Source organism: Python bivittatus, unplaced genomic scaffold (assembly GCF_059951505.1).
Source record: "Python bivittatus isolate LINGU-HERP-01145 unplaced genomic scaffold, Pbiv_v1 ctg000080_np1212, whole genome shotgun sequence".
In the NCBI taxonomy this organism is placed as follows: domain Eukaryota; kingdom Metazoa; phylum Chordata; class Lepidosauria; order Squamata; family Pythonidae; genus Python; species Python bivittatus.
The window spans coordinates 53,512,500-53,535,929 of NW_028277035.1; the positions used below are offsets into that span (position 1 = coordinate 53,512,500).

At 35.8% G+C, this 23,430-nt stretch overlaps 1 protein-coding gene across 6 annotated transcripts in view; it reads left to right on the forward strand.

Moving 5' to 3' along the window:
- The window catches only part of ATP2B2 (ATPase plasma membrane Ca2+ transporting 2), a 141,925-nt gene that overhangs the window by 62,548 nt on the left and 55,947 nt on the right, over positions 1-23,430 (forward strand). For 5 of the 6 annotated variants that reach the window (XM_088134107.1, XM_025164224.2, XM_025164226.2 and 2 more), the window contains exons 5-9: positions 1,727-1,852; positions 6,725-6,820; positions 18,446-18,487; positions 20,340-20,504; positions 22,587-22,801. In XM_088134107.1, the coding sequence (XP_087990233.1) occupies positions 1,727-1,852; positions 6,725-6,820; positions 18,446-18,487; positions 20,340-20,504; positions 22,587-22,801 (644 nt within the window). The remainder of the gene's footprint in view (positions 1-1,726; positions 1,853-6,724; positions 6,821-18,445; positions 18,488-20,339; positions 20,505-22,586; positions 22,802-23,430) is intronic. The other variant, XM_025164225.2, reaches the window with a different exon arrangement.

A 23,430-nucleotide genomic window follows, 5' to 3' on the forward strand; every position in this document is an offset into this window, starting at 1 on the left:
CATAATTCTTGTCCAGAATTCAATGTGTTTGAGTGTGTAGCAATTTATGAGCAATAAAATAACAAAGCAAAGTGGCCTCAGGTTTATCAATTATTGCAGCATATGGGGGTGAATGTGCTTACAAGCTGTACCCCTACTTTTGATATGGAGGCAAACTGGATGGAGAATTTTCTCTTCCTAGCCTACCCTAGACATCTTACGTGTTAGCTCAGCTGATGAAGGAGGACACTTTATTTCAGTTCAAAAGCGGGATCCCATTGCTACAGATACCACAGACATGCTGAGTTGTGGACCCCACTTCTCTGACCCTCTTTTCTTTCCCATGCACCAGCCACAAAGAAAGCCCACTAAGTGGGCGCTGACTTTTTGTATACATAGTGGCAGCATTCTTATCCTGTACATTATGGGAAGTAGGAAACACTCTGGGCTAGTTCAAATGCAGCACTGAATCCTGGTTTGAAAGAGAAGTCCCAATAAAAGAAGGCCCCAATGAGTGATATGGTTTGCTAAGAAACCCATTTGACATCTGGTTTGATGTTACATCTGAATTTTACTTCTTATATTTCATATATGAGAAATACCTGTGAGAAATAAAATAAATTGCATTAATTGCAATCAATGCATGTATTGAAAATGAATAGCCCACTTTAGCATTACTTAAATAGTATATTATATATTACTGATATATGCTTTAAGATAGGAGATAAATGGAAAATATCTCAGTATCTTTTGAGAAAAGATTCCGTTCAGAGGCACTATGTTGCTCTGGCTCAATTAAATAAGGGTTGAAAATGGCAACAAGAATGTATAGCCGTCAGATAGGTGAACTGAATTCATAGATGTACCTGAATAAGGGGTTGGAAGCAGCTGTTTCCCCAGCCTCAAAGATAAGGGTCCACTGAGGGTCAGTGGACTATTTGGGCTATGGAATAGATTGCAGATAGCAAAAAAAACCCCAAAACCCTACCTTGTATTTGTGTTCTCTGTATTCAACTTAATAGGCTCAGAAATTGCTTTTACTTTCAAGAGATATTGAGAAGGGTTGCATCTCAAAGGATTACAGCAACATAATCGAAAAGAAAATTAGCAATGCAGATCAAAGACTTATCAGGTTTCACATTCTGTTCTCACAGTAACCAACAAGTTCCCTAATGGAATCTTACAGGCAAGCATGAGTTCAATGGTCTTCTCTCATTGCAGTATAGCGATTCTTCTTCAAAGGCATGCTTCCTGATCCTGGAGAGGAAACTTTTTTAGGATGTCTAGGAGCTATTGGTAGCATTATCCTCCATGAATCTGTCTAGAGTATATGTCCGGTTGTGAATTCCATATGTGCTGTGAGAAAAAAATTGTCCAGTTTCTTTATGGTGAATGACCCTGAATTTTTGTATCTATGGGAAATCTTTCCAATTTCATATATGATTCTGTCATGTTGCCTTTTACTCAACTAAAAAGGAACAGGGCTTGCACAGTAGAAATACCTTGTGATCTTAATACTTAATATCATATAGCTAGTTTAACAACTGTGTCATTATTATTCTCATTATTGCAAATGCAGAAAAGAAAGATAATTGATGTCTTCTTAGTGAGATTGTGTGTGAGTTAGCTGTGGCATTTGTTCTCAGCGTTGTAATGTGGATCACAGTTCAGCATGTCTAATAGTAGCATAAAGCTAATAGCTTTAATGTACAGTTTGTTACTGCCTATATGTTAAATATTTTTTTAGGTACCCATGTCATGGAAGGCTCAGGAAGAATGGTTGTTACTGCAGTGGGAGTTAATTCTCAGACAGGCATCATCTTTACTCTACTAGGTGCTGGAGGAGAGGAAGAGGATAAAAAAGATAAAAAAGGTACAAATTTACATTGAATATTTTCAAATAATTTCTGTATTTATAGCATAAGCCTAATATCCAAATTGGTTACGTAAGAATACTTGAATTTATGTGAATTCAGTCCAGTGAATTCAGTCCTGATTTATGAGGACTGTGAGTTGCCTTTACTACATGCACTGGATATTTTGAAGACTAAGTATGGATGGTTTAAAATATGAGAAGTGAATGTGATCTTAAATTAGCTATACTTCTTTGCAAATCTCATTTTGTATTATATATCCCAAATTCATTACAAATTGAAGTTGTACAAAGAATGATAAATTCATTGCTCTAATTAAAAGTTAAATTATCACTATAGTAATTCCGTCATCTGGAGAAGCTGAATTGTAATATCAAAATATGAAACATAAATTGAAGTATCTTTAACATTTTAATTTAAAACCATACTTATTTAAAGTTTTATCAAATTTTATTGCTCATGATTTTTATTTTAGAGGTTTCATTCTACTTACCAGGAGCATACAGATTAACCGTACTGTGTGACTTACGCGTATGGTAGCTAACATGAATTAATTTAAGTTTGCAAAAACAGAGTTGGATCCAAATATTCAGTTCCATGAAAAGAAGAAGGGTCCCTTCATGGATAATGCTTATGTGACTGTAATTCTCCTTCTGTGAATGGCAAATACTTCTATCCATGGAAATGAACATTTTAGACCCAATAAAATATCCACAGGCAAGCTAAGAATGTTTCCCACGTGGAATGTTTCTTGGAAAAAAAGCTGATTCTGTTCCATGGGAAGTTATGTGACAATCACTGTTTAATCTGCAGCCCACAAAGCCAAATCTTTTTACCCTAAAAATAAAGCTGTCCCTGAGTTGACTATGTGGACACAATCATGCAGTTTCCTTGGCAACAGTACTGAAGTGGTTCGCCATCGCTTTCTTCTGGGATTATTATTATGTTTTTTTTTCTTCCCAGACTCTTTAAACTACTGTAAGTTTTGAATAAAATAATAACATATACTACTCTTTGAGATTTGGCTAGAGATCTTTACAAATATCCAGTGAATTTTTCATTTAAATATTTTTTCTTCTTTATCAAGTCATGTATCACTAGTTCATCAGTAAACACATTACTGATGAACTCATTCTTCTTTCATAAAAGTCTACCCTGTGCCTGTAACAAACAGTCTTAAATCCACTTGAACTATAATGCCCCTCTGGCTACATCATCTGTAAAAACACCCATTTTTGTGCACTATTGCAAGTTGTATCCCAGCCCTAAGTGCTTCTGTTCAGAAACCCTTTTGAGATTTGCTGGGTCTTCTTCCCAAGGAAATATAGCATCCTTACACAGTATAGTATAGGAGTATAAAACTATTTTAAAAGCAACAATTTCTATAATATACTATATATGTGTATGTATATGTATATATAGTATACTATATATATATATATATTTATAAATGTTTAAAATAACATTTTTTAAAATTGATAATAAAATTATATATGAAAAATAATATGTATCTGAATAAATTCTGTGGCGACAACTGAGAGAAAAAATGCTTCTTCCCACAGCTAACAATATTCTATACTATTGTAAGCAGTGGCCACAGTCCACCAATAATTTCTCACTGATTTCATTTGAACTTAAGAAAATATATTCCAGAGCTCCTTGGTTTTGACTCAGAATAAATAAGACTAGTGAAGAACAGTTCCCACAAAACAGTAAATCAGTTTTATCATTTCTTGTATCCACTGTTGCTAAGAACGGTATTTCTTGCCGGGATACGATGATACACCAGCATGAGTTAAAAAGTAATTTTCTCAAAAAGTATGGATGAGTGACTAAGACTTACTGTTTAGGCATTTTAAATAGAAATAGATAAAAATAGAACGAGATAAAGAGCCAGGCCGTCTCACTTGCCTTAGTTTCCCAGTGTCTGCAGTTTGTGCCTGCTTTGCTGGGAGAAGATCCTGTTTATTTCTCACAAGCTGTCCTCTTTTAAGCATAGTGTACAGTGCACCCTTGTCCTATTTTAAACAATCACTTGCCAGTTTACTCTGTCAGCTGAGGAGGAGGTGAAAAATAGGATTCATGTTTGTCCTATAGCTTTCATAAAATATTATTACATGTCAGATAAAACATTTAACCAGCTTTTAACATTAATCGTCATGAATGACTGCAGGCTCACTGAAGGAAGCTTCCAGTCACTGCTGTCCTCCAAGGACTTCTGTCCACGCATTATTTCTTTAAATAGGACTTCGGTATGCTTCCAGCATGAACCTTGTGAAAATGGGAATTGATGTACCTGCTCATTAGTTTATGTCCCTGTTCTCTAAGAACATTATACATTCATTGTCTGTGTGCTTGAGGTTTTCCAAAAGTCTGTGTTTGTGTTTCAGTTTCCTGTAGTGTATGTCTTTCTTCCTCATTAACATTTTGCAAAAATCATAATGCAAATATGAAACCGGAAGATGGGCATCAGCTTCCAGAGAGAATAAGAAACATACTATGCCATAGGAGGAAAATTAAGCTTTTAATGGGGACTCTCCTCCCAATGGCTGGAGGGGGGAAAAAAAAAAGACTTGAGTGAATAGTTCAGAAAAATCCTTTTGCTATTTAATTTGAATGAAAATAAATAATAAATTTGTATTTCTTTTTATCTCCATTTTTATCACTTGCTCCCTGGCTGTATGGCAAATCTTTGGAAAAGTCAACTTAAAATGTGAATTTGCCATTTTAAACTTTCATTTACATTTTGGTACATCACAGTGAAAATAAGGAAGATGATATGCCTGTTAACTGGGTAGATAGAATACATGCACAGGAACTTAGGAGCTTCCTTCAGTCAGGAGTGTAAACTTTGTCTGTCTTGATCACCATTTCCAAGAGGATGATGATCAGAATGGAATAAACAGGCTGGCTTAAAACTTAATGACGATCAGACCACATGCCTGTCAAGTACAATGACCTACTTCCCAAGCCTGCTTTCCTCTTGTTGTTCCTTAGTAGATGACATTACAGTGCTTATTGACTTCTGTTCCTAAAAAAATATCATTGTTCTAGAACATGTAGTCATGAAACTCCACAAACCTTCCATATAGGCTTTTGGCTGCTGCCACATCGGATAATCATAAAATTCTATAAAATTCTATACATTCTATTGAATTATCCCTATAATTCAAATAATCTAGTACTTCTTTCATGATCATGAGCTGACTATGAAGCAGCATCATTCAGTCTAAGACTCTGCTGTTGTTGCACTTCCTAAATGATATCTGAATCATTGGTTTTGCTGAAATCTGTTGGTCCTCGATAGTAGGGAGTAAATCCATCAATGGAAGCAGTTTGGCTGGCATTTAGTCAAACTCTGCAAATTTGAGTGTTCACAGTATTCTGCTCCAAGACTGGACTGTTGTCTCTGCTCATGCAGATTTCCCCCAAAATATTTTTAGCTAGAGGACTAGGAGCAGGAGTCTCAGCTCAATAGTTTAGTTTCCTGTCACCATGTAGGTTTTAGAATTATGGGCAGGTGATCTGTGCTTTTTAAAAAGCAGAAAATAGCATGCCTGTAATTCATACATGAAAATTAGGCATCAAAATAGATGCATTAAACATTTAATGGGCATAATGCACCTACTTTATTTTTTTAAACCAAAGTTAAAATCCATAAATGAAGATTTGAAAATCCTGGGCTCACCCTTCTGATAACATCACTGTGTTCCCTGCTGCTGTGTGTGATTAAAAATAGGTTTTAAAATGAGCAACCCAAGACAACAAAAAGATGTGTTTATTTTGGAAGTTGACAAAAATTGATGTCTCCAGGGATTCCAGCATACATTCTTAATCTTAAATATTTGGAACTAGAATAGATAAACTAAGGACTGCATCTCTTATCACTTAAATCAGATGCTGGTCCAGACATGATTTGCATGACATTAAAAGGAAACTAAAAATAAATACAGAAAACCAGAAATGTTCACTTAGCATTTGCAATTCTCAGTACAGTATGTTTGAAAAGATCACGCGTAATGGAAAACAAATAAAACATAGATAACAGCAGAAGAAACTACTTCAGAGGAGGTTTTTATTATGGATGATTAATTCAGCTCTAGTCCAGCTACATTTCAATCAGTACAAAATCAGTAGGAAAATTTTGTTTTTTCTTGTGGTGTAAGAACTTCTTGCTTGTCCTGTTCCCCTTTTTGCAAGGAAAACTGCTGACAATTTTTGGCTTGTGGTTTATTTCTGTCTATTGTAAACATCAAACAATATTATAATGAACTTGTTTTTCTGAAACCAGACTATAAAGGGAATGTCAAACATCATTAGTGGATGTACTGCTGAGTTTTTAAAAAACACTATTAGGTTTAGCACTGAAAATGGTTCCTCATTAATGAATGAAGGGTTTTAAATAGGGTATTTTTTCAGATGGATTAAGTATATTCGTTATGAGTATTGTAATATTTTAATATCATTTAAAATATAATCTATCATTTATAGATAGATAGTTTTCATGAATGCAGAAATTTTTGAAATATTTTTTTCCTTCAGTTTTTTTAAAGTAACATAAGAATGTCTGCATAGTGGAACAAAGGAATTAGAAGTACTATATAAAGTCGGTTTCTCACCAACTTTGTTAACTCTGTTAAATGTCTTTCACATTTCCTTTTATATATAATATTCCATGTATGAGTTTTTGTTCTCCACGTCTGTAACATTCCTGAAATAGCATTCATTTCTAGACATTATGTTGCTTACTTTAAAACAACTATGTTTTGGGGGGAAAAATGAAGCCACATTAGTCCATAAATGTTTCTGTCATGTGAATTTGTTCATATTATTATGATTTTTTCTTTTTTCTTTTATTCATTATTACTCAGTAGATTCTTCCCATTCCTCCTTCCATCCTCCTCCAACTACAGATGGGGCAGCAAGTACAATTGCCACTGATAATGCAAATACCAGCTTAGTCAATGGTACGTTAAGAACACCGGGCTTGCTTTTATTTGAACAATGTCTCTCAACTCTGCCAGCTTCCCTCTTTCTCTTCGGAACTGCCCAGACGTGGGTTGTGCATGGGGTTACAGGGTGAGAGCGCCTGTTGCACTGCCGCTTATAAGAGATGCCACACAGCCAACTGTTCTATAGCCAGCCAAATTTGTCTGTCTCACTCAAGTAACAACGGGACCAGATTAAGTAGGAATCAAGGGATCTTTTATTATTCTTTCAAACCAGACCCACGTAGGAATAAAGGACTTTTACTGTTGAATCAGATTTTAAAGACCATCTTCAAGTATATTTCAAATCAGTTTCCTCCTTTCAAAGGCTTTCAACATCAAACTGTTGTTTCCATGCTTCTCAATCCATACTTGAAAGATGGCATGATTGTCTATTTTGTTTCTCATTCTATTTTTCCAAAGTGGCACTCTCATAAGCATTCATGGTCTCAATGTAGCTTTGGGGAAACAATCTTCCTGGGGTCAGGAATTTGGCTTAAATTAGTATTATTGCACTTCATTGTGCTGTCCTACAATCTTTTCTCGGCACCAAGTTAAGCATTTTCCATAGGGTATGATGCTAGAATAATATGTTTTTTATGAACTTCTATCCATGTGGCTTGGATAGGGTTTTATGCATTTTCCTCCTTTGAACAAAATATCTTCAGTTTTGAAATTTGGAATGTGCCTTTGGCCAGCTTCTTGACTCCATTTCTTAGCGTATCCATACTATGAATTCCATGTAAGAAAATAAATTTAAGTATGAACTGGGAATTTTTATCTGAGATTTAGATGAAATATTTGCTTGTGTATATTGCTGAAATGTCTTTGTTGTATTCATTTTATGCTTTGGCATCAACAACATTATGAATTATTGCTGATTCCACTAATAACAGAAGTATAGATCCATAAACCATAACTGAATCTTACGTTTAATAGGGGCAAAAAATTGTCACCAAGTATAGATCCTGTATTTTTCTTCAAGCAGATGTTCCCTCTCCCTCAAAAAAATCCCCAAAATGTGGGAAAGAAGGAAGACATTCAAAGGATTAGTTTCAATTTAGTCCGGAGATGTAGGTGGTAGATTGAATGCTGTTTGCTTAGGTAATACTAGTATCAGATTATATCCATTGATACAGGACAAAGGAAATAGCAGTTCCCATTAGCTCTGAAAAGGAGAACAAACAAGAGGTTCCAGTCTGTCCTTAGCTGGTGGCTTGGCAAAGCAGACGTGTTGAAACATTGCAGACATTACAAAAATAAAACCAGAGATTTTTGTACTATTTTAAAGTCAAGTAAGTTAAATTCTGTAATCACATCTACAGTTAGGAGGAATAAGACTCTCAAAACACATAGGTTCTCATTAGATAGTGTAACAGTCTGTCCTATAAAATAGATTCCATCCTGGACAGCTAAACATGTATATTCCAAGATTGATAAAAAGCAACCATACTGGTTAATGAAAAAAACCAAAAGCCATACAAAAACATAACTGGGTGAGAAGTGTAGATATTACATAGTGCTGATTTATCATATTCATTTTAAAACTTATTTAGATTATTTTTAAATACTATTGGGGGGTGCCTTCAAGTCAGTGTTGACTTCTGGTTACTGCCTGGACGTGTTGCTGTAGTTTTCTTGGCAAGATTTTTAGAAGTGGTTTGCCATTGCCTGCTTCCTAGGGCTGAGAGTGACTGGCCCAAGGTCACCCATGTGGCTTTGTGCCTAAGGCGGGACTAGAACTAACAGTCTCCCGGTTTTTAGACTGATGCTTTAACCACTACACCAAACTGGCTCCTATGTATGTTATGTTATATTAATTATATTTATTGTAGCAAATGAAAGAAGTATGAAGAAATACCATTGTGATAAGTGCATATTTTGAGGCAAGCTCTGCCTATTTTAGTTCTGGTCTGATCCTAGCTGAGTGTGTGTGTTTTTTTTAGATTTTTTATCTGGCCTTTATTTTTATAAATAACTCAAGGCAGTGAACATACCTAATATTCCTTCCTCCTCCTATTTTCCCCACAACAACAACAACCCTGTGAAGTGAGTTGGGCTGAGGGAGAGTGACTGGCCCAAAGTCACCCAGCTGGCTTTCCTGTCTAAGGCAGGACTAGAACTCACAGTCTCCTGCTTTCTCGCCAGGTGCCTTTACCCACTAGGCCAAACTGGCTCTAGGAGTTTGGTCCTAATAAGAGTTTGGTTCAACCTAGGAGTTCTAGGAGTTCATCCTAATACTCCCTGGATTAGGAATCAGCAGAAGATGATAAACCTGTCCAGGGTCCAGGATGAAATGTGTGTAATTTAAAATACATTACAGGCTCCTTTGCAAATATTTACATCCTGCTGTTCAGGGGGTTACCATAAGCCAGTTGGTATAGGAAGTTCTGCATAGCCATGAAACATTTGAAAAATGGCATCCACAGGATGTCCGTACTTTGGTCAGAGTGACAGAAGCAGCATTGTGGAGTTGCCTACTGGCTCTCAAATACTTTTATTAAGTACTACTATTTAATACTCTTTAATACTATGTTGTTAACAACAAACATTAATGATAGCAACAATAACGTTGTTAATGATTTTCTGCAGGGAAAGGGTTCTGTAGTATTTTTTCATATTAAAAAAACCTATTCTCAAACTATTTTTATATTGGATAATATGGATACATTATGTTGAGATGTTCTCATGCATAAATCAAAGATCCAGAATATTCTTGCATAGGTCCTGGGGTCACACACAGTATTTTTTTGTTGATCATGCCTTTTGTAAATGTAAGATTTGTGCAGAATGCCATGGAAGGAAGCTGAAGAACTGATTTATTCAGATTTTTGGCCAAGACCTATATTGTAACTTGTGTTCATTCAAATGAACTTGTATGTGGCCAAGTCTTTTACTTTTCTCTTTCAAACAATTATTCTTTAGTTGTATTGAAATTGCCTTTATAACTTCTAGCTGCTTCAGAAGCAGTTTATATGGCTAAAGATGTCTATGTGTTGAGGGGTGGAGATTTTATTTGAGAAAAGCAAATCTAAATATTTCTTAGTTTTTGTAGGTCTTTGATTCCTAGTGAATGGGGACACAGCATACTCTTTTTTCTAGTTTTAACATGCCAGAGTTCTACATTCCATATTGTTGAATCCTGTTGGTATTATACAGGAGCTTTTCAAAACTGGGAGATTGTCTATTTTAATGTCTTCATCACAGCAAACCTGGAGAAAATCCTAGGTGTAACCTGAAATTATCATAGCACTTGGTAAAAATGTAACTTAAATGTCTATAATTTTCTTCCCCTTTCAGTTTAAAACTATCATTAATGCAGGTCCACATCTGCCACCTTTCTATTTTGTTGACCATCTTCTCAATTAAAAATTATGGAAAACTTGAGAGCCTGACATTATTTTAAAAGCTGTTCTCATCAAGTTGTTCTTGTAATATGAAACTCTTAACAGCAGTTGGGGTTCACCAATCATCTCTTAGGATGTACAGAGAACTTACTGTCCAATGAACAGCTTCGTGTTTTAGTTATACAGTAGATAAATATACTCTTTCTACTGAAAGTTCTGCTATTTTAAAAGTCTTGCATCCTAAATGACTAGCAATTCTGATAGAGAATTGTTGTTTTATAATTGTTTTGTTTTTAAAAGGCATGTGCTTGATTACCTGAATGAATAAAAATAAACCAGGGGTTGGAAACTGTGTTTCTTTAGCTGCTCCTGAACTGTCACTCCCATCAATGTCCACCATTGAGGGATGCTGAGGGTTGTTGTTTAGTGGTATCTGAAAAGCTACATAGATGCCATCTTGGATCCAGAAATGGAGTTTTATTGAGGAAATACAAGAAAAATGCAAGAGGGGAATTGGAGGGAGGATAATGAGCAACATAATGGCGATCAGCCTGGAGGCTACCTAGTGATAGACTTAGTTTCACAAGAGAAAGAAAGGAAGTGAAAGCAGAAAGTGAGTGAGAGAGAGAGAGAGAGAAGGGAGGAATGATACTTTTCCTTTTTTATGCATATACAAAACTAAGAGAGGGGATGCAAGACTCCTTAGCTTCAGGGTAAATATGGAAAGGGGAAAAAAAGCAAGGAGAGATTTCCCTGGCATTGGTAAAGCTTCAACAGGAAGAATCCACTAAAATGGAAATGAAAGAGAATTATTCATGAATGTTTATGAAAATAGCATTCAGAGCTGGAATTATTTCAGAATTAAATAAGTCTGAGTTTTATTCCAAGAAAGCATCTTCTGAAATCACCTGGAGGTAAGAAGATGGGAGATGCAAGGAAAAGCAGAGCCAGGAGCACTGCCATTTAAGCAGACAGCCTACAAAGGAAAGGAAACTAGGAATGGGTTGATGGGATTTATTTAGCAAAACTGAAACATAAATATGAGATTTAATTCTCCCAAGTGGCCCAGATGTATATGGCATAGAAATCTAGTTTGACTAGAACTCTCAAAATATTCAATAATTTCTTCCATTATGATTAATAATTAAAAAAAAGAATTTTATGGTTTTATGTAGACTGAACCTAACTGTTTTCAATCTATATCCATTCAGAATATAATCTTATTCTGTATTTATAAGAAACACAATCATATTTACACTGAAGCTATAATTTATTTGATGAACCATTCTTTTTGTATAGAATCAAAAGCACATATTCCATTTACTCTGAACATGCTTCATTTAGACAATTGGATTCTAACTAAATTCTAGACCAAGCCTACTATTTATTTTCTTTGATGTGCCTCCCCTTTCACCAGACAAAACTAGTATGCAGAATTTGTCTCTGCATCTAAGAAAGCACAGTGTAACACTCTGGCTCTGTTGTAATTCCCAGATTACATTGTATAATGAAGTCAGATCTGAATATCTATGCATTTTGACTGTTTAGTGGAGTTGTTGTAAGACTTGTGATAGACAAAGTGGGTCTGAAAGATGTCGTACACACCAAAGCAATTTGTAGAGTAAATTGTAAATATCATATGCACGCACAAAAATCTGTGGCTTGTGGACATTCCAATTCTGTAGGTACCTGAGGCTTTCAAGGGAAGTCATTTGTGACAGGTTGGCAGTCAAAACCATGGCAAGGTAAGCTCTCTAGTGAGGAGAACGAGCAAAAAGAAGCCCCTGCAATCCTGGCTAAGTTTCTTTCCTTTTCAGATAAATAGTAGAAAACTCTTTCCATAATAGTCCCAGCCAGTGAAGAATAATATAGGCAGCCATTATGTCTGATGCCATTCTGGAGGACTTGTCTGGAGTGTTAAATGCCTCTAGCTTGATTTGGTGTATCAAGACTTCAGTGCAATTAATGAGATTTGTCTAAGGAGTCTAAGTACAATGGTGAGGCTATGTCCTCTGGTTGTGAATCTGTCCAGTCCTAAGCTTCATTCCTTTCAGTCTTCTGTATGCTGAAAGGTACAAGGTTGAAAATTATGGTGGAGCTTCATAATAGGATAGGACTATCAGTTATGTTACTGTATCAATGTAGAAACAAGAAATCCTGAGGAAAAGATGCTTAAAATATAGTTTAAATGTGATCTTTATCACATTTAAATCTACTTCTTTGATTGCAGAATATAATATAAGGTTAAGAATTTAAAAATACCAGTTACCTTTAAGTTAGACATAACTAAATTTATGTGGAGATTTTTCTTCATTCCAGAAGATTTCAGTGCTTAATGATTTTGCTTGCCAATATTTTAACACATGGAGACATTGTAACATTTCATTTTCTGAAGAAAGAACATGAAATCAATATTTGGCAATTGTATATAAAAGTATTGTCAATGAAAAATGAAGATGATATAAAAAATTCAAAAAGTTTTATTTTTAAAATGATCATGAATTTTGCATTACAGACAATTATTATTTTAATCCAAGTTTGATGTAGTAATTGTAAAGAAAATATTACATCTAATGGTTAAATAATTGCTTATCACAAATTTATGAAAAAAACTATTCTCTAAGATTACTTATCAAAACATACCTATTTGCCTTATCAAAAGATGAGAATTTGTGTATAAATGTACACATTCATCACAATGAATTACTGAAATCAATGTGGAATGATTTGTGAGTTGGCAAAGACCGTTCTAGAGGAAATATTGAATTGAAGACAACTATAACTGAATTTTATTTTCTTTGCAGGAAATTTCAGCTATTTCAAATGTCTTTCGTTATATGACATCAATCAATAAAGATTGATTTCATCTGAAATTTTAATGAATTTTGTTTTTCTAAAATTTAAATCAACGTTTGGGATTTTTTTTGTCACATATAATCTCATCAATCATATGACAAATTTGTCATAAATACCTAGAGCTGTTGGGTTTGCATATTGTAGTAGATTGTCCATTACAGTCTTTGTTTATGTTACGTAGGTTTCAAACTACAATAAAATAGTATAGTACAGCATAAACAAAAATGCTGGAAATGGATGGAATCTTTTAAGAAATGGCATTTCTACCATTTTTAAAAATACTTTTAAAAAGGTTAATTTGTGTTAGTCTGAGGCAATGCCTAGAGTTCGTTGTGAATTAAAAGAAGCTCTATGTCTTTTGACCTTCCCATTTAGAGTTTGATCAGTGATTTTTGGTCTGGATTAGCTGAAAGTTTAGCAGAGCTTTCTCAACTGGAAAATTAGCAAAGGATTTCTCTGCAAAGTGCAGCCCTAGGAGATACTGGAGTTTAGGAATGGATGAACACCAGGCAGCGTGACCTGGAGATGAATGTGGCTGCTTTGAACATTTCACTTGTACTGTGAAGACACTCAGAAGAAAGGGGACTTGAATGTTGAAAAAAAAAAAAAATGAAAGATTCTTCTCTTATGCCTTCTATACTATATTCCAGAAGAAAAATGCTTATCTTAGGGGTCAGGAGAGAGTATTAGCTTTAGTTCTGTGAAATACTTTTAGTAGCCCATTTGGTCCACAGAGGTCAGAACAAGTCACTGGGCCTGTTATCTTTCCTGCACAATTTTTGAAAGGAAAGATTTTATTGGTACAATGACACTAAAGCTCTGGATTAAGAGAGATGAACTACAACTAGATCAGACATGTCAGCAACATGAGTGTTGTAGTCCCATGCTTCCTCACTGGCAAAAAGACCTGAAAAAACAATAAGCTGGTATTAATTACAAACCTAGATTGTTGTTGTTGTTGTTGTTGTTGGATGCTCAGTCAGCCAGATGTTTAGACTGGATTTGGTATTTTTATCTACCTATAAAGTCCTTCCCAAGGACCTGGGATAGGCAGATGTTGTTGTTTGATGGTGTTAAAGGTATTGTCGCAGGATGTAAGTTGTTCCAAGTAAAGCTGCCTTTTGCAATTGACTGATAGTGATTTTGTCAATGACAGTGGTCTTCAAGTGATGCTCCAGATGTTTTTGGATTGCACCCAAGGCGCCTATTACTACTGGTACTATCTTTGCTTTCTTTTGCCATCAGTTTATTTCTATTTGTGGGTCTTTGTTTTTTGTGATTTTCTCCAGTTCTTTCTATTCCATTCTACTGTCTCCAGATATTGCAGTGTCCACTATGCAGACTTTTTTGTCTTTCTTATCAACAATTGTTAAGTCTTGGGTGTTAGGTGGCAGGTGCTTGTCTGTTTGAATTCTAAAGACCCAGAGCACTTTAGCTTCTTCTTTTTCTATTATTTTGTCTGTTTTGTGGTCCCACAAGTTCTTGCTTGTAGGCAAATGGTCTTTCTTGCAAATATTCCAATGCACCATTGTTGTTACTTTGTCATGCTGTTGTTTATAGTCAGTCTGTGTGATCTTCTTGCAGCAACGAACTAGGTGGTCCACTGTTTCTTCAACTTCCTTGCAGAGATGGCATTTTCTGTCTGTTGCTCTCTTCTAAGTTCTGACTTTGTATGCATTTGTTCTTAAGGCTTGCTTGTGCAGCCAGAATTAGCCCTTCTGTCTCTTTCTTCAACTTTCTTGCTCTTAGCCATTGCCAGGTCTTATTGTTATCTGCTTTGCCTGCTAGTTTTTTTGTGTACGGGCCATGTAATACTTTGTCTTGCCATATCTCTTTTCTATTCTTCATTTGATCTTTCCTATAGGCCAGTTTGGTCTCTTCAATATTCAGTAAGCCTTCATGGGGTACTAGCTTCAGTGCATCTTCTTCACTGTCATTCAGATATTCTTCCAATGCACTTTTTTCTTCTTCAACTGTCTGGTGTACTTGCAACATTCCATGCCCACTTGTGCTCCTTGGTAAGTAGAGTCTGTCAACGTCACTGTGTGGATGAAGGGCATGATTCATTGTCATTATTTTTCTGGTCTTCCTATCCAGAGCTTCTAGTTCAGTTTGTCCAGTCCACTATTCCAGCTGTATATCTAATGACTGGAATTGCCCAGGTGTTAATTGCCTTGATGGTATTTCCTCCACTGAGTTTGGACTTTAAGATCTTCTTCACTCTTTTAATGTCTTCACTGCTAACCTTGACTTCAATGTGCTTGATGTTGTCAGTTTGAAGGATGCCCAAACTGACATTTGTAGTGATCTTCTTCATCCAGAGTCTTGATGTTATTTCCATTGGGCATCTTGATTCCTTCAGTTTTCACTATTTTTCCCCTGTTAATGGTAAGGGTGGCACATTTGTCCAGTCCAAACTCCATTGCAATATCTTGGCTGTATATTTGGATGGCGTCGAGCAGCGATTCCATTTCAGATGGTGTTTTTCCATACAGCTTCATATTGTCCATGTAAAGGAGGTGGGATAACCTGGCAGATGTTTTTGATGTTTGATAGCCATAGCCTGACTTGTTCAGTATTGTTGATAGAGGAATCAGTGCAAGAAAAACAGTAGTGGTGATAGTGAGTCTCCTTGAAAGATTCGTCTCTTGATACTAACCTCTCCCAGTCTATCACCATTGACCAGCAACTATGTCTTCCATTGTGCCATTGATCTTTGCACAAAGCTTCTGATGTTTCTACTAATTCCTGTTGTTTCTAGGTACTTGATTATCAAATCATGTGACAGGGAGTTGAATGCCTTCTTGTAATCAATCCAAGCTACATTCAAGTTGGTCTTCCTTCTCTTCCTTGCAGCTTTCCAAAATCCTCTTGTCAATTAGGAGCTGATATTTTGTTCCTCTGCTGTTTGGGCAGTTTCCTTTCTGCTCAGATGGAAAGAGCTTGTTTTCAAGTTGATGCTGTTGGACTGATCAGCTACCACAAGTTAGCAATTTTAAAGTTGTTGGTAAGCAGGTAATTGGCCTTTAGTTGCCTGGTGCTGCCTTTTTTGTTGGAACTTTCATTATCAGGTAGGTTTTGCCAGATGTTAACCAATCTTCAATTTCACCTCCTTGCAGTATGTTGTTAAACTGCTTAGCAGTGAGTGGGTGCAGAGCAGTCAGATGTTTCAACCAAAAACCATGGAATTCATCTTCTGGTACTGACCAATTCTTGATCTTCCTTGCCCTTTTCTCCACCATTTCTGCTGTTATTACAAGTTCTTTTTTATTCTTATCCACTTCCTTTATCCAAGCTGTATTCTTATTGTATTTCTTTGGGTTGTCCCATAGCTACTCCTAGAATGGCACTGCTTCTTCTTTGTCAGGTGTTGGCTGGTTCATTGCTGTCTCTCCATTGATGGATTAGTAGAAACGTTTCTGTTCAACTGAAATTGGAGATTCAGCCTGTAGCGTGCAATTGAGCTTCGTATCTGCTGATCTTCGTGGCTATGGCTGTTATTTGCTGCTTTATTATTTCCAGTGCTTCCTTAATCTTCTTTGTTTCTAGGTGATATTTCTTAATAGGTATTCTTTGGTCTTTTTTGTTCTTCAGCTTCTTTTCTTTCATTTGTTCTAGCTTGCTTGCATCTGATCTTAGCATGCTGATCTTGTTTTCCAACCTGATCTTCCATTTTGGTGGTGCACTGTTTGGCTTTTTTTTCTTGTTTGTTGATTTTGCATCCAAGGTATTCAATTATAACTGCAGCCGTGCTGTACATCAGTTGGCTTGTTTCTTTCAGTGAGCTGGTGCTTATAATTGATACTACAGTATTGGCATCATTTAATATTTTTACTAGTTGTTTCTTTGTAACAAGCTTCAATGTGGGCAACCTTATTCTGTTGTTTCTGTGCTGTTCTAGATGCTCACTTATTCTTTGTTTCAATTCCTCTTGTCTTTTAGTTAGAGAGCTTTGTTCTTTCTGAAGAGAAGGCTTTACTGTCTGAGCTGCTTCTGGCAAGGCTTTGCTTTCTTTGCCCTGAGTAGACCTTGACAGTTCTTCCAATTCTACTTCTGTGAATACTTAATTTTGCGTTATAAATCGGTGTTGATCTGCTAGCCTCTGTCCTGTTATTTTTGATTCTGGATGTTGTTCTTTCCAGAAGTGGTGCATTCTTTTCAGATATTCTCTTCTTGTTGGACATATTTGTAATAGGAAATCATTATTTCTTTGTTTTCAGTCTTTGTATATTTGCGACAGATAAACAACTTTTCTTCCAGTAGTTCTGCAGCTGCTGGCCCTGGTTACTCACCCAACAGTCCTGAGTCCTATAGCCCACTTGTCACCAGGAACCTAGAATATTTAGCGTGGTCCTTGTTGACCTGGGCGATGACCAATCCGGTATGGGTTTCTGTAAATTACATCTCACCATCTTGTTTATGGGAGAGGCACTCTGTGTCTGGCCTCTGATGAGACCTGTCCAGTATGGTTGAACCTCTGGCATACAATAGCTCTCATCCTCCTCAGAGCATGCAAGCTCCACAACCACATCAAAGTAGTGCCTCACTGGGGGATTATTAATGTTGTTATTATTGCAAATGAAAGAAGTGTGATGAAATATCATTGTGATAGGTGCATATTTTGAGGCAAGGTCTGCCTATTTTAGTTCTGCTCAGAACTTTACATTAACCCTAGCTGAGTTCGTCCCAATTAAGGATTAGGGAGCAGCAGAAAACCTGACCAGGGTCCTGGATGAAATATGTATCATATAAAACACGTTACAGCTACTTTGCAATATTATATATTTAAAATATTTACTCAGAGCTTTTTAAAAAGGGGTTATGATAAGCCAGTCAGTGTAGGAAGTTCTGCGTAACCATGAAACATGTGAAAAATGGCATCCACAGGATCTCAGTACTTTAGTCAGAGTGAGAGAAATGAGTTACAGGGCAGGGTCTGCTTCTTAAGGGCACTAGAGTGCCCATGGAAAAGGGGCAGGGTTTGTGCCATGATGTTGCTTTCATTGGTCTGTTGCCCTTTGCCTCCCCCCTATGCTGCTGTTGAAAAACACCTGCTTGGATAACTTGGAATGATTAATTTCGGTGCTGAATTATACAAACCACCATGCCTTAAATATATATATAACTATTATTAATACCTAATACATGGGGAAGTCCTCAATGGTAAATGTATTAATTTAGTTGCACATTTTTGTCCAGGAAGTTCATTTGTGCAGATAAATATCTCAACGGGGATTAAATTTTATTTAAAACGTGCTGATAATTTTTATTGGTTTTTTAATTTAAATTTGCACTTCTCATGCTCTTTCTGTGTACTGATTTTTTACTTTGTGTTTTGTTTTTGTTTTTCTGTTTGTTGTTTGTTTGTCTGTTTTGGTCTGCTACAATTTTTATCATGTAGGCAAGATGCAGGATGGAAATATGGAAAACAGCCAGAATAAAGGTAATGTTCTTTATATCAAGGGAGATGTTTAAAATTATCTTACAAAGCAGAATATTAGTGGTATTGGAGATTGGAGGGATTGGAGTTGGGGTAAATACTGGGACTGGGGTAAATAAAGGCTTTCCTTCCACTAACGGTGGTTGAGGGATAGGGAGAATGAGAATTTCCACCATTAGGCTACTGAGAGGCTCCTGCCAGCTTCTTGATGTAAGTATCAGTGCCATTAGAAAAAATAATGTAGGGTGGGGGGGGACATAATAATGACATTCGAAGTGGCAAAAGTACAACCTCATGAAAATGGCCAGATCAGGCATTTTGGTAGAGGATGTCTGGAAGTGTTCAGCAGTGAATGCTTTGTATTGTTACAGTAAGAGAAAGTGTAAAGAAGCAATTCATCTAAAGCAAGAAGTTTAAAAAATGGTAGAATTCACATAAAGTAACTTTGTTATTACAGAAATATCAAAGAAGTCCTTAGCTTGTGATTGTTTAAATCTTTATGTTGGAAGGGAAAACCAAATCCTTTGTTAGTCTCTTGGCATGTCTGAAACAATTCTTAATACAATGAAAACAATGGGAATAATCAGCTAGATCCAAACCCTTTTACCTTCTGCTACTATCAGTGAAAGTCTTCTTTACTTAGCAAGTTGAATCAGAATGTAAGAACTGTTTCTCTCATCTCATCATAGTGATTAACCATGTATGTTGCTTAGTGAAAGGATTACCCCTACAACTATGATAATTTTAGTCTAGATATTGATAGTGTCTATATATATACATACAGACACCCCCACATGCACACACATACACATGCATATATTCATACAGTCTGGGCTTAAAAGAATTGATTGCATGCATTGCAGTTTCATGAATTTTTAGCAAGAATGTGATACAGTAATATTTCCACTATTATTTGGCTGTTCAAAATTTATGATATGTAAACATGTATTTCATATATTATGTCTAAATTATCCTTTTCAACTGAAGAAGAAAATATAAATGAAAGAAAACAGAAAAGTTTCCAAATGCACATTAATTTTTGTTGCTTTTAACTATACTGTTTGTTAGTATTGACTTGTTGTTTGTTGATTGTATGCATCCAGAATCACAATTGTTCAAGTTGGGCAGTCATATACAATAAACAAACAAACAAATAAATAAATATGGAGTTATAGAATTAGAAAATAACTCAGGTACCATCTAATCCAGGACTGTTTTGAGTTACTTCTTATCAGTCCCCAGTGAGCATAACCAATAGCTAGAGACTGTGGGAAGTATAGAATAACAAAACATCAGGTGGATATCAGATTGCTTACCTCTAGCCTAATACAGCTCTCTGATGATAAAGTAAATCCTTCAGTATTGATTTGCTTAAAGATTTCAAAGGAAGTTTTCATTGACATCTGTATATATGCCATAGATTCAGCCTACCTTCTGACTGCCATGGAGAAAAATTTGAAGCATTTTGAGATATTAAACTCTTTTAATTAATATAGAAACACTGTATAAATTTAAAGCATACACTGAAACATTGTAACACTGTTGGAGAAATGGTAGGTTTATGATTATGCAATTGCTAATAAAACACATTTATTATTACATGTAGTAAAAATATAATAAACTTACATTTTTACTTAATAATGTAAGATTATTCAGTCCATAGCTAAATGCATAAATTGACTGTGTAGATTAACTTGTCCAGTCTGAAGATAAGGTAGCAAAAGATCTTACATCTAAAGTTCTTTATAGTATGAAGAATGAGTCATGGTTACTTATAATTCTATCAAAATTATAATCCTGGTTCTTAGCTTTTCTAAGGAATGTATAATCCCCCCAATACTGCTTTGTATTCAAGCCAAACAGCAGGATGGGGCAGCTGCAATGGAGATGCAACCACTCAAGAGTGCTGAAGGTGGAGAGGGAGATGAGAAAGATAAGAGGAAATCCAACATGCCCAAGAAAGAAAAATCGGTTCTCCAAGGAAAGCTAACTAAATTGGCTGTCCAAATAGGCAAAGCAGGTAAGATACATGCTTCTGTGATACTATATATATTGTAAAAAACCATAGAGTAGTCGTCCTTAATGTGGTGAGAAAACGGTCCTAGAACATGTGGGAGAGCAATAAATCAGTACTGTCTAGCACAGTGTTTCTCAATCTTGCTGGCTGGGGAATTCTGGGAGTTGAAGTCCACACATCTTCAAGTTGCCAAGGTTGAGGAACACTGCTCTAGCACATTACTAATTCACATCTACTACTAAACTAAAGTATATTTGTTTGGTTTTAGATTGATGTGTAAAGATAAAACAATAGTTTGCAGTTATGATGTGTAAGTTCAAACAACTTTGGTTTATTAATCATTGTCAAATAAATCATGGATCACAACAAACCTAGTCTTACTATCAACAAGAAAAAAGGAAAAAAGTGACAAAATAACTTCCTTTCTTCTCCTCCCCAATGCATCTGGAATATGAAATTATAATTCCGACCATGACATTTTATCTTTTACTATCGCATAAGTGTGGGTCAAACAGACAATTGGACCATAGCAGGGATCTGCAAAATGTCCCAGATTTGTAACATCCCTTTTGAGTTCAAAATGGGTTGTTTCAAATTCAAAGCAGTTCAAATATGAAATGTTTTACACAATCCCCACTGTTAAATAAAACTTAATTCAAAGAAATAATAAAAATCTCAAAGGCAGCACGGAAACCTCAGTACCTATGTTTGATTTGTTCAGTTGTGTATTGAACTCTGTATGTATCAGAGTTCTTAAATTTTAGTTACTATGCACTTTTAAGGTGACACTGTACCCAACTGTATATAGTGGAAGAGAATATTTAAGATTCTGGACTATGCTAGCTGTGATAAACATTTATTCCTAAATTCTTGCTGATGTTATGACAAATGTTTCAGTGACCCTTAGATCTGTATATCAAGCAATGTTCTCTTTTCAAAACTGGCTAGAGTAATCAGTTTAAATTTAGTAGTTTGTGTGTCACTTCTAATATTTTGAATATAAATATACAAGCTAATTACATGCTTTGTTGAAAAATGTGTTTATGATTAAATTACAAAGACGGAAGGTGCTGTAAGATGGTTAACATTCTGATAGTGAATAGATAAGAACCAGTTATCTTCTTTTCATATCAGACTGTTTATTTATGCATAGTGTAGTGCTTAGAATGTAACCTGTTTGAGATACATTCAGAAGACTAAGGCATAGTTAGAATGGGCACAGGCAAAGTGACACATGTAGAGCTGCAGGCCATTGGCAATTTAATGTAAAGTGTTGGGAGAAGGAAGGCGGGTCACCTACAGTATACACATACAAATCTCATGGCATTTCAGCATTTACTAATACATCATTGTTAAGAATGTGAGAATTGGATCACCAAAAAGCATTCACTGTGATTTGAAAGCTGTGGCCTGAATCCTAAGGTAATTGAAGAAAGGTCAAAGAAGGGAAGTTCCTCATCCTCTTTTCTTCTGAATAATTCCCTGTGTCCATTCCACTTCCTGGTGCTTCTCCCCCCACCCCTCCACAAATTTTTGGGAGAGTTCAGAAAGAGAGGAGGAATGGAAAAAACTTCCTGCTCTGAACTGCTTCAAGAGCTCTTAGCTTCTAAGCCAATATATCTGATAATTCTTTTCTTAACTGAAATTACTAACTGATGGCTATTTCAAACTTCATCCTTAACCCTAGAAACTCCTGATACCTGAAGTCAGTACATAACTGACTTCACCTTCCTTGCCTTCCTTTTTCTTCTGTTTTATAACCCTTTATAACCCTCTCCATAATCCTTGCTCTAGAACCTTCTCTTTCTGTTTCCATTTCCCCTGTAAGAATAAAACAAAATCGTTATAGCATCGGTGGGACCATTTTATACTAAAGCATTAAACACTTGTGGCTTCTAATGCCCCAAAGAAAGACAAGTGAATTACTTGGAATCCTCCAATCTGATGTCCTCCATATGTCTTAGACTGGGAATGTTCTATTCTGATGTAATGTGTGAAAGAGCTGATTTTCTTTGTGAAAAGATGATTTTTATGTCATACACAAAAAATTACTTCTACAATAAAAGATATATTTGTCTGTTCCAGGTTTGGTAATGTCAGCAATCACTGTCATCATTTTAGTATTATACTTTACTATTGAAAACTTTGTTGTCAACAAGAAGCCATGGCTGCCTGAATGCACACCCGTATATGTTCAGTATTTTGTCAAGTTCTTCATTATTGGTGTGACTGTGCTTGTAGTTGCTGTCCCAGAAGGACTTCCACTCGCAGTTACCATCTCCCTTGCTTATTCTGTAAAAGTAAGTAGCAGTCTTAAAACCAATATAAAAATTAAAAAAAACAAAAACAAACCTTTAAGCACAATTCTTTCAGGATAATTTTATTTGCCAGGAAACCTTTTTCAAACATTGGTATTTTGTCAGCAAATTAAATTATAATTCAAATAAATGATAAACTGTACTAGTGTATTTGGTTGGAACAGGAGCTAGTCTTAAATATTTAAGGGCAAAGAAGTGTTTTTTATTAGGAGAATGAGGTGGTGTTGTACATTACCTACTTACAGAGCTAAGATATTTAATGTTATTAGTGAAGCTGTGTGTACTTGCTATGGTGATAAGCACTTTTCTGTTACCCATCATTGCCATTAACTGGTTACTGGAGCTCCTACTGAGTTTTTGGGGGGAGGGGGGAGGGAGGGCAATTTGTGTTGAATGCTGGAGTGTCTCCTTTTCTCTGATGCATTTTATTTCACAAAAAATGCCACAATGGCCAGTGTTTGCTTGATGTTTATGATGTATTCAGAAAATGGAGCAAATTCTGCTTCATAGATTCTAAGGCCAAACCTTTCAGTTTGTTTTCCAGGCTAATTTTTTCTTGGGAGGAGAAGTCAGTACTAGGCCAGTTTCACAGCCCAGTTCCTGGCCATGAA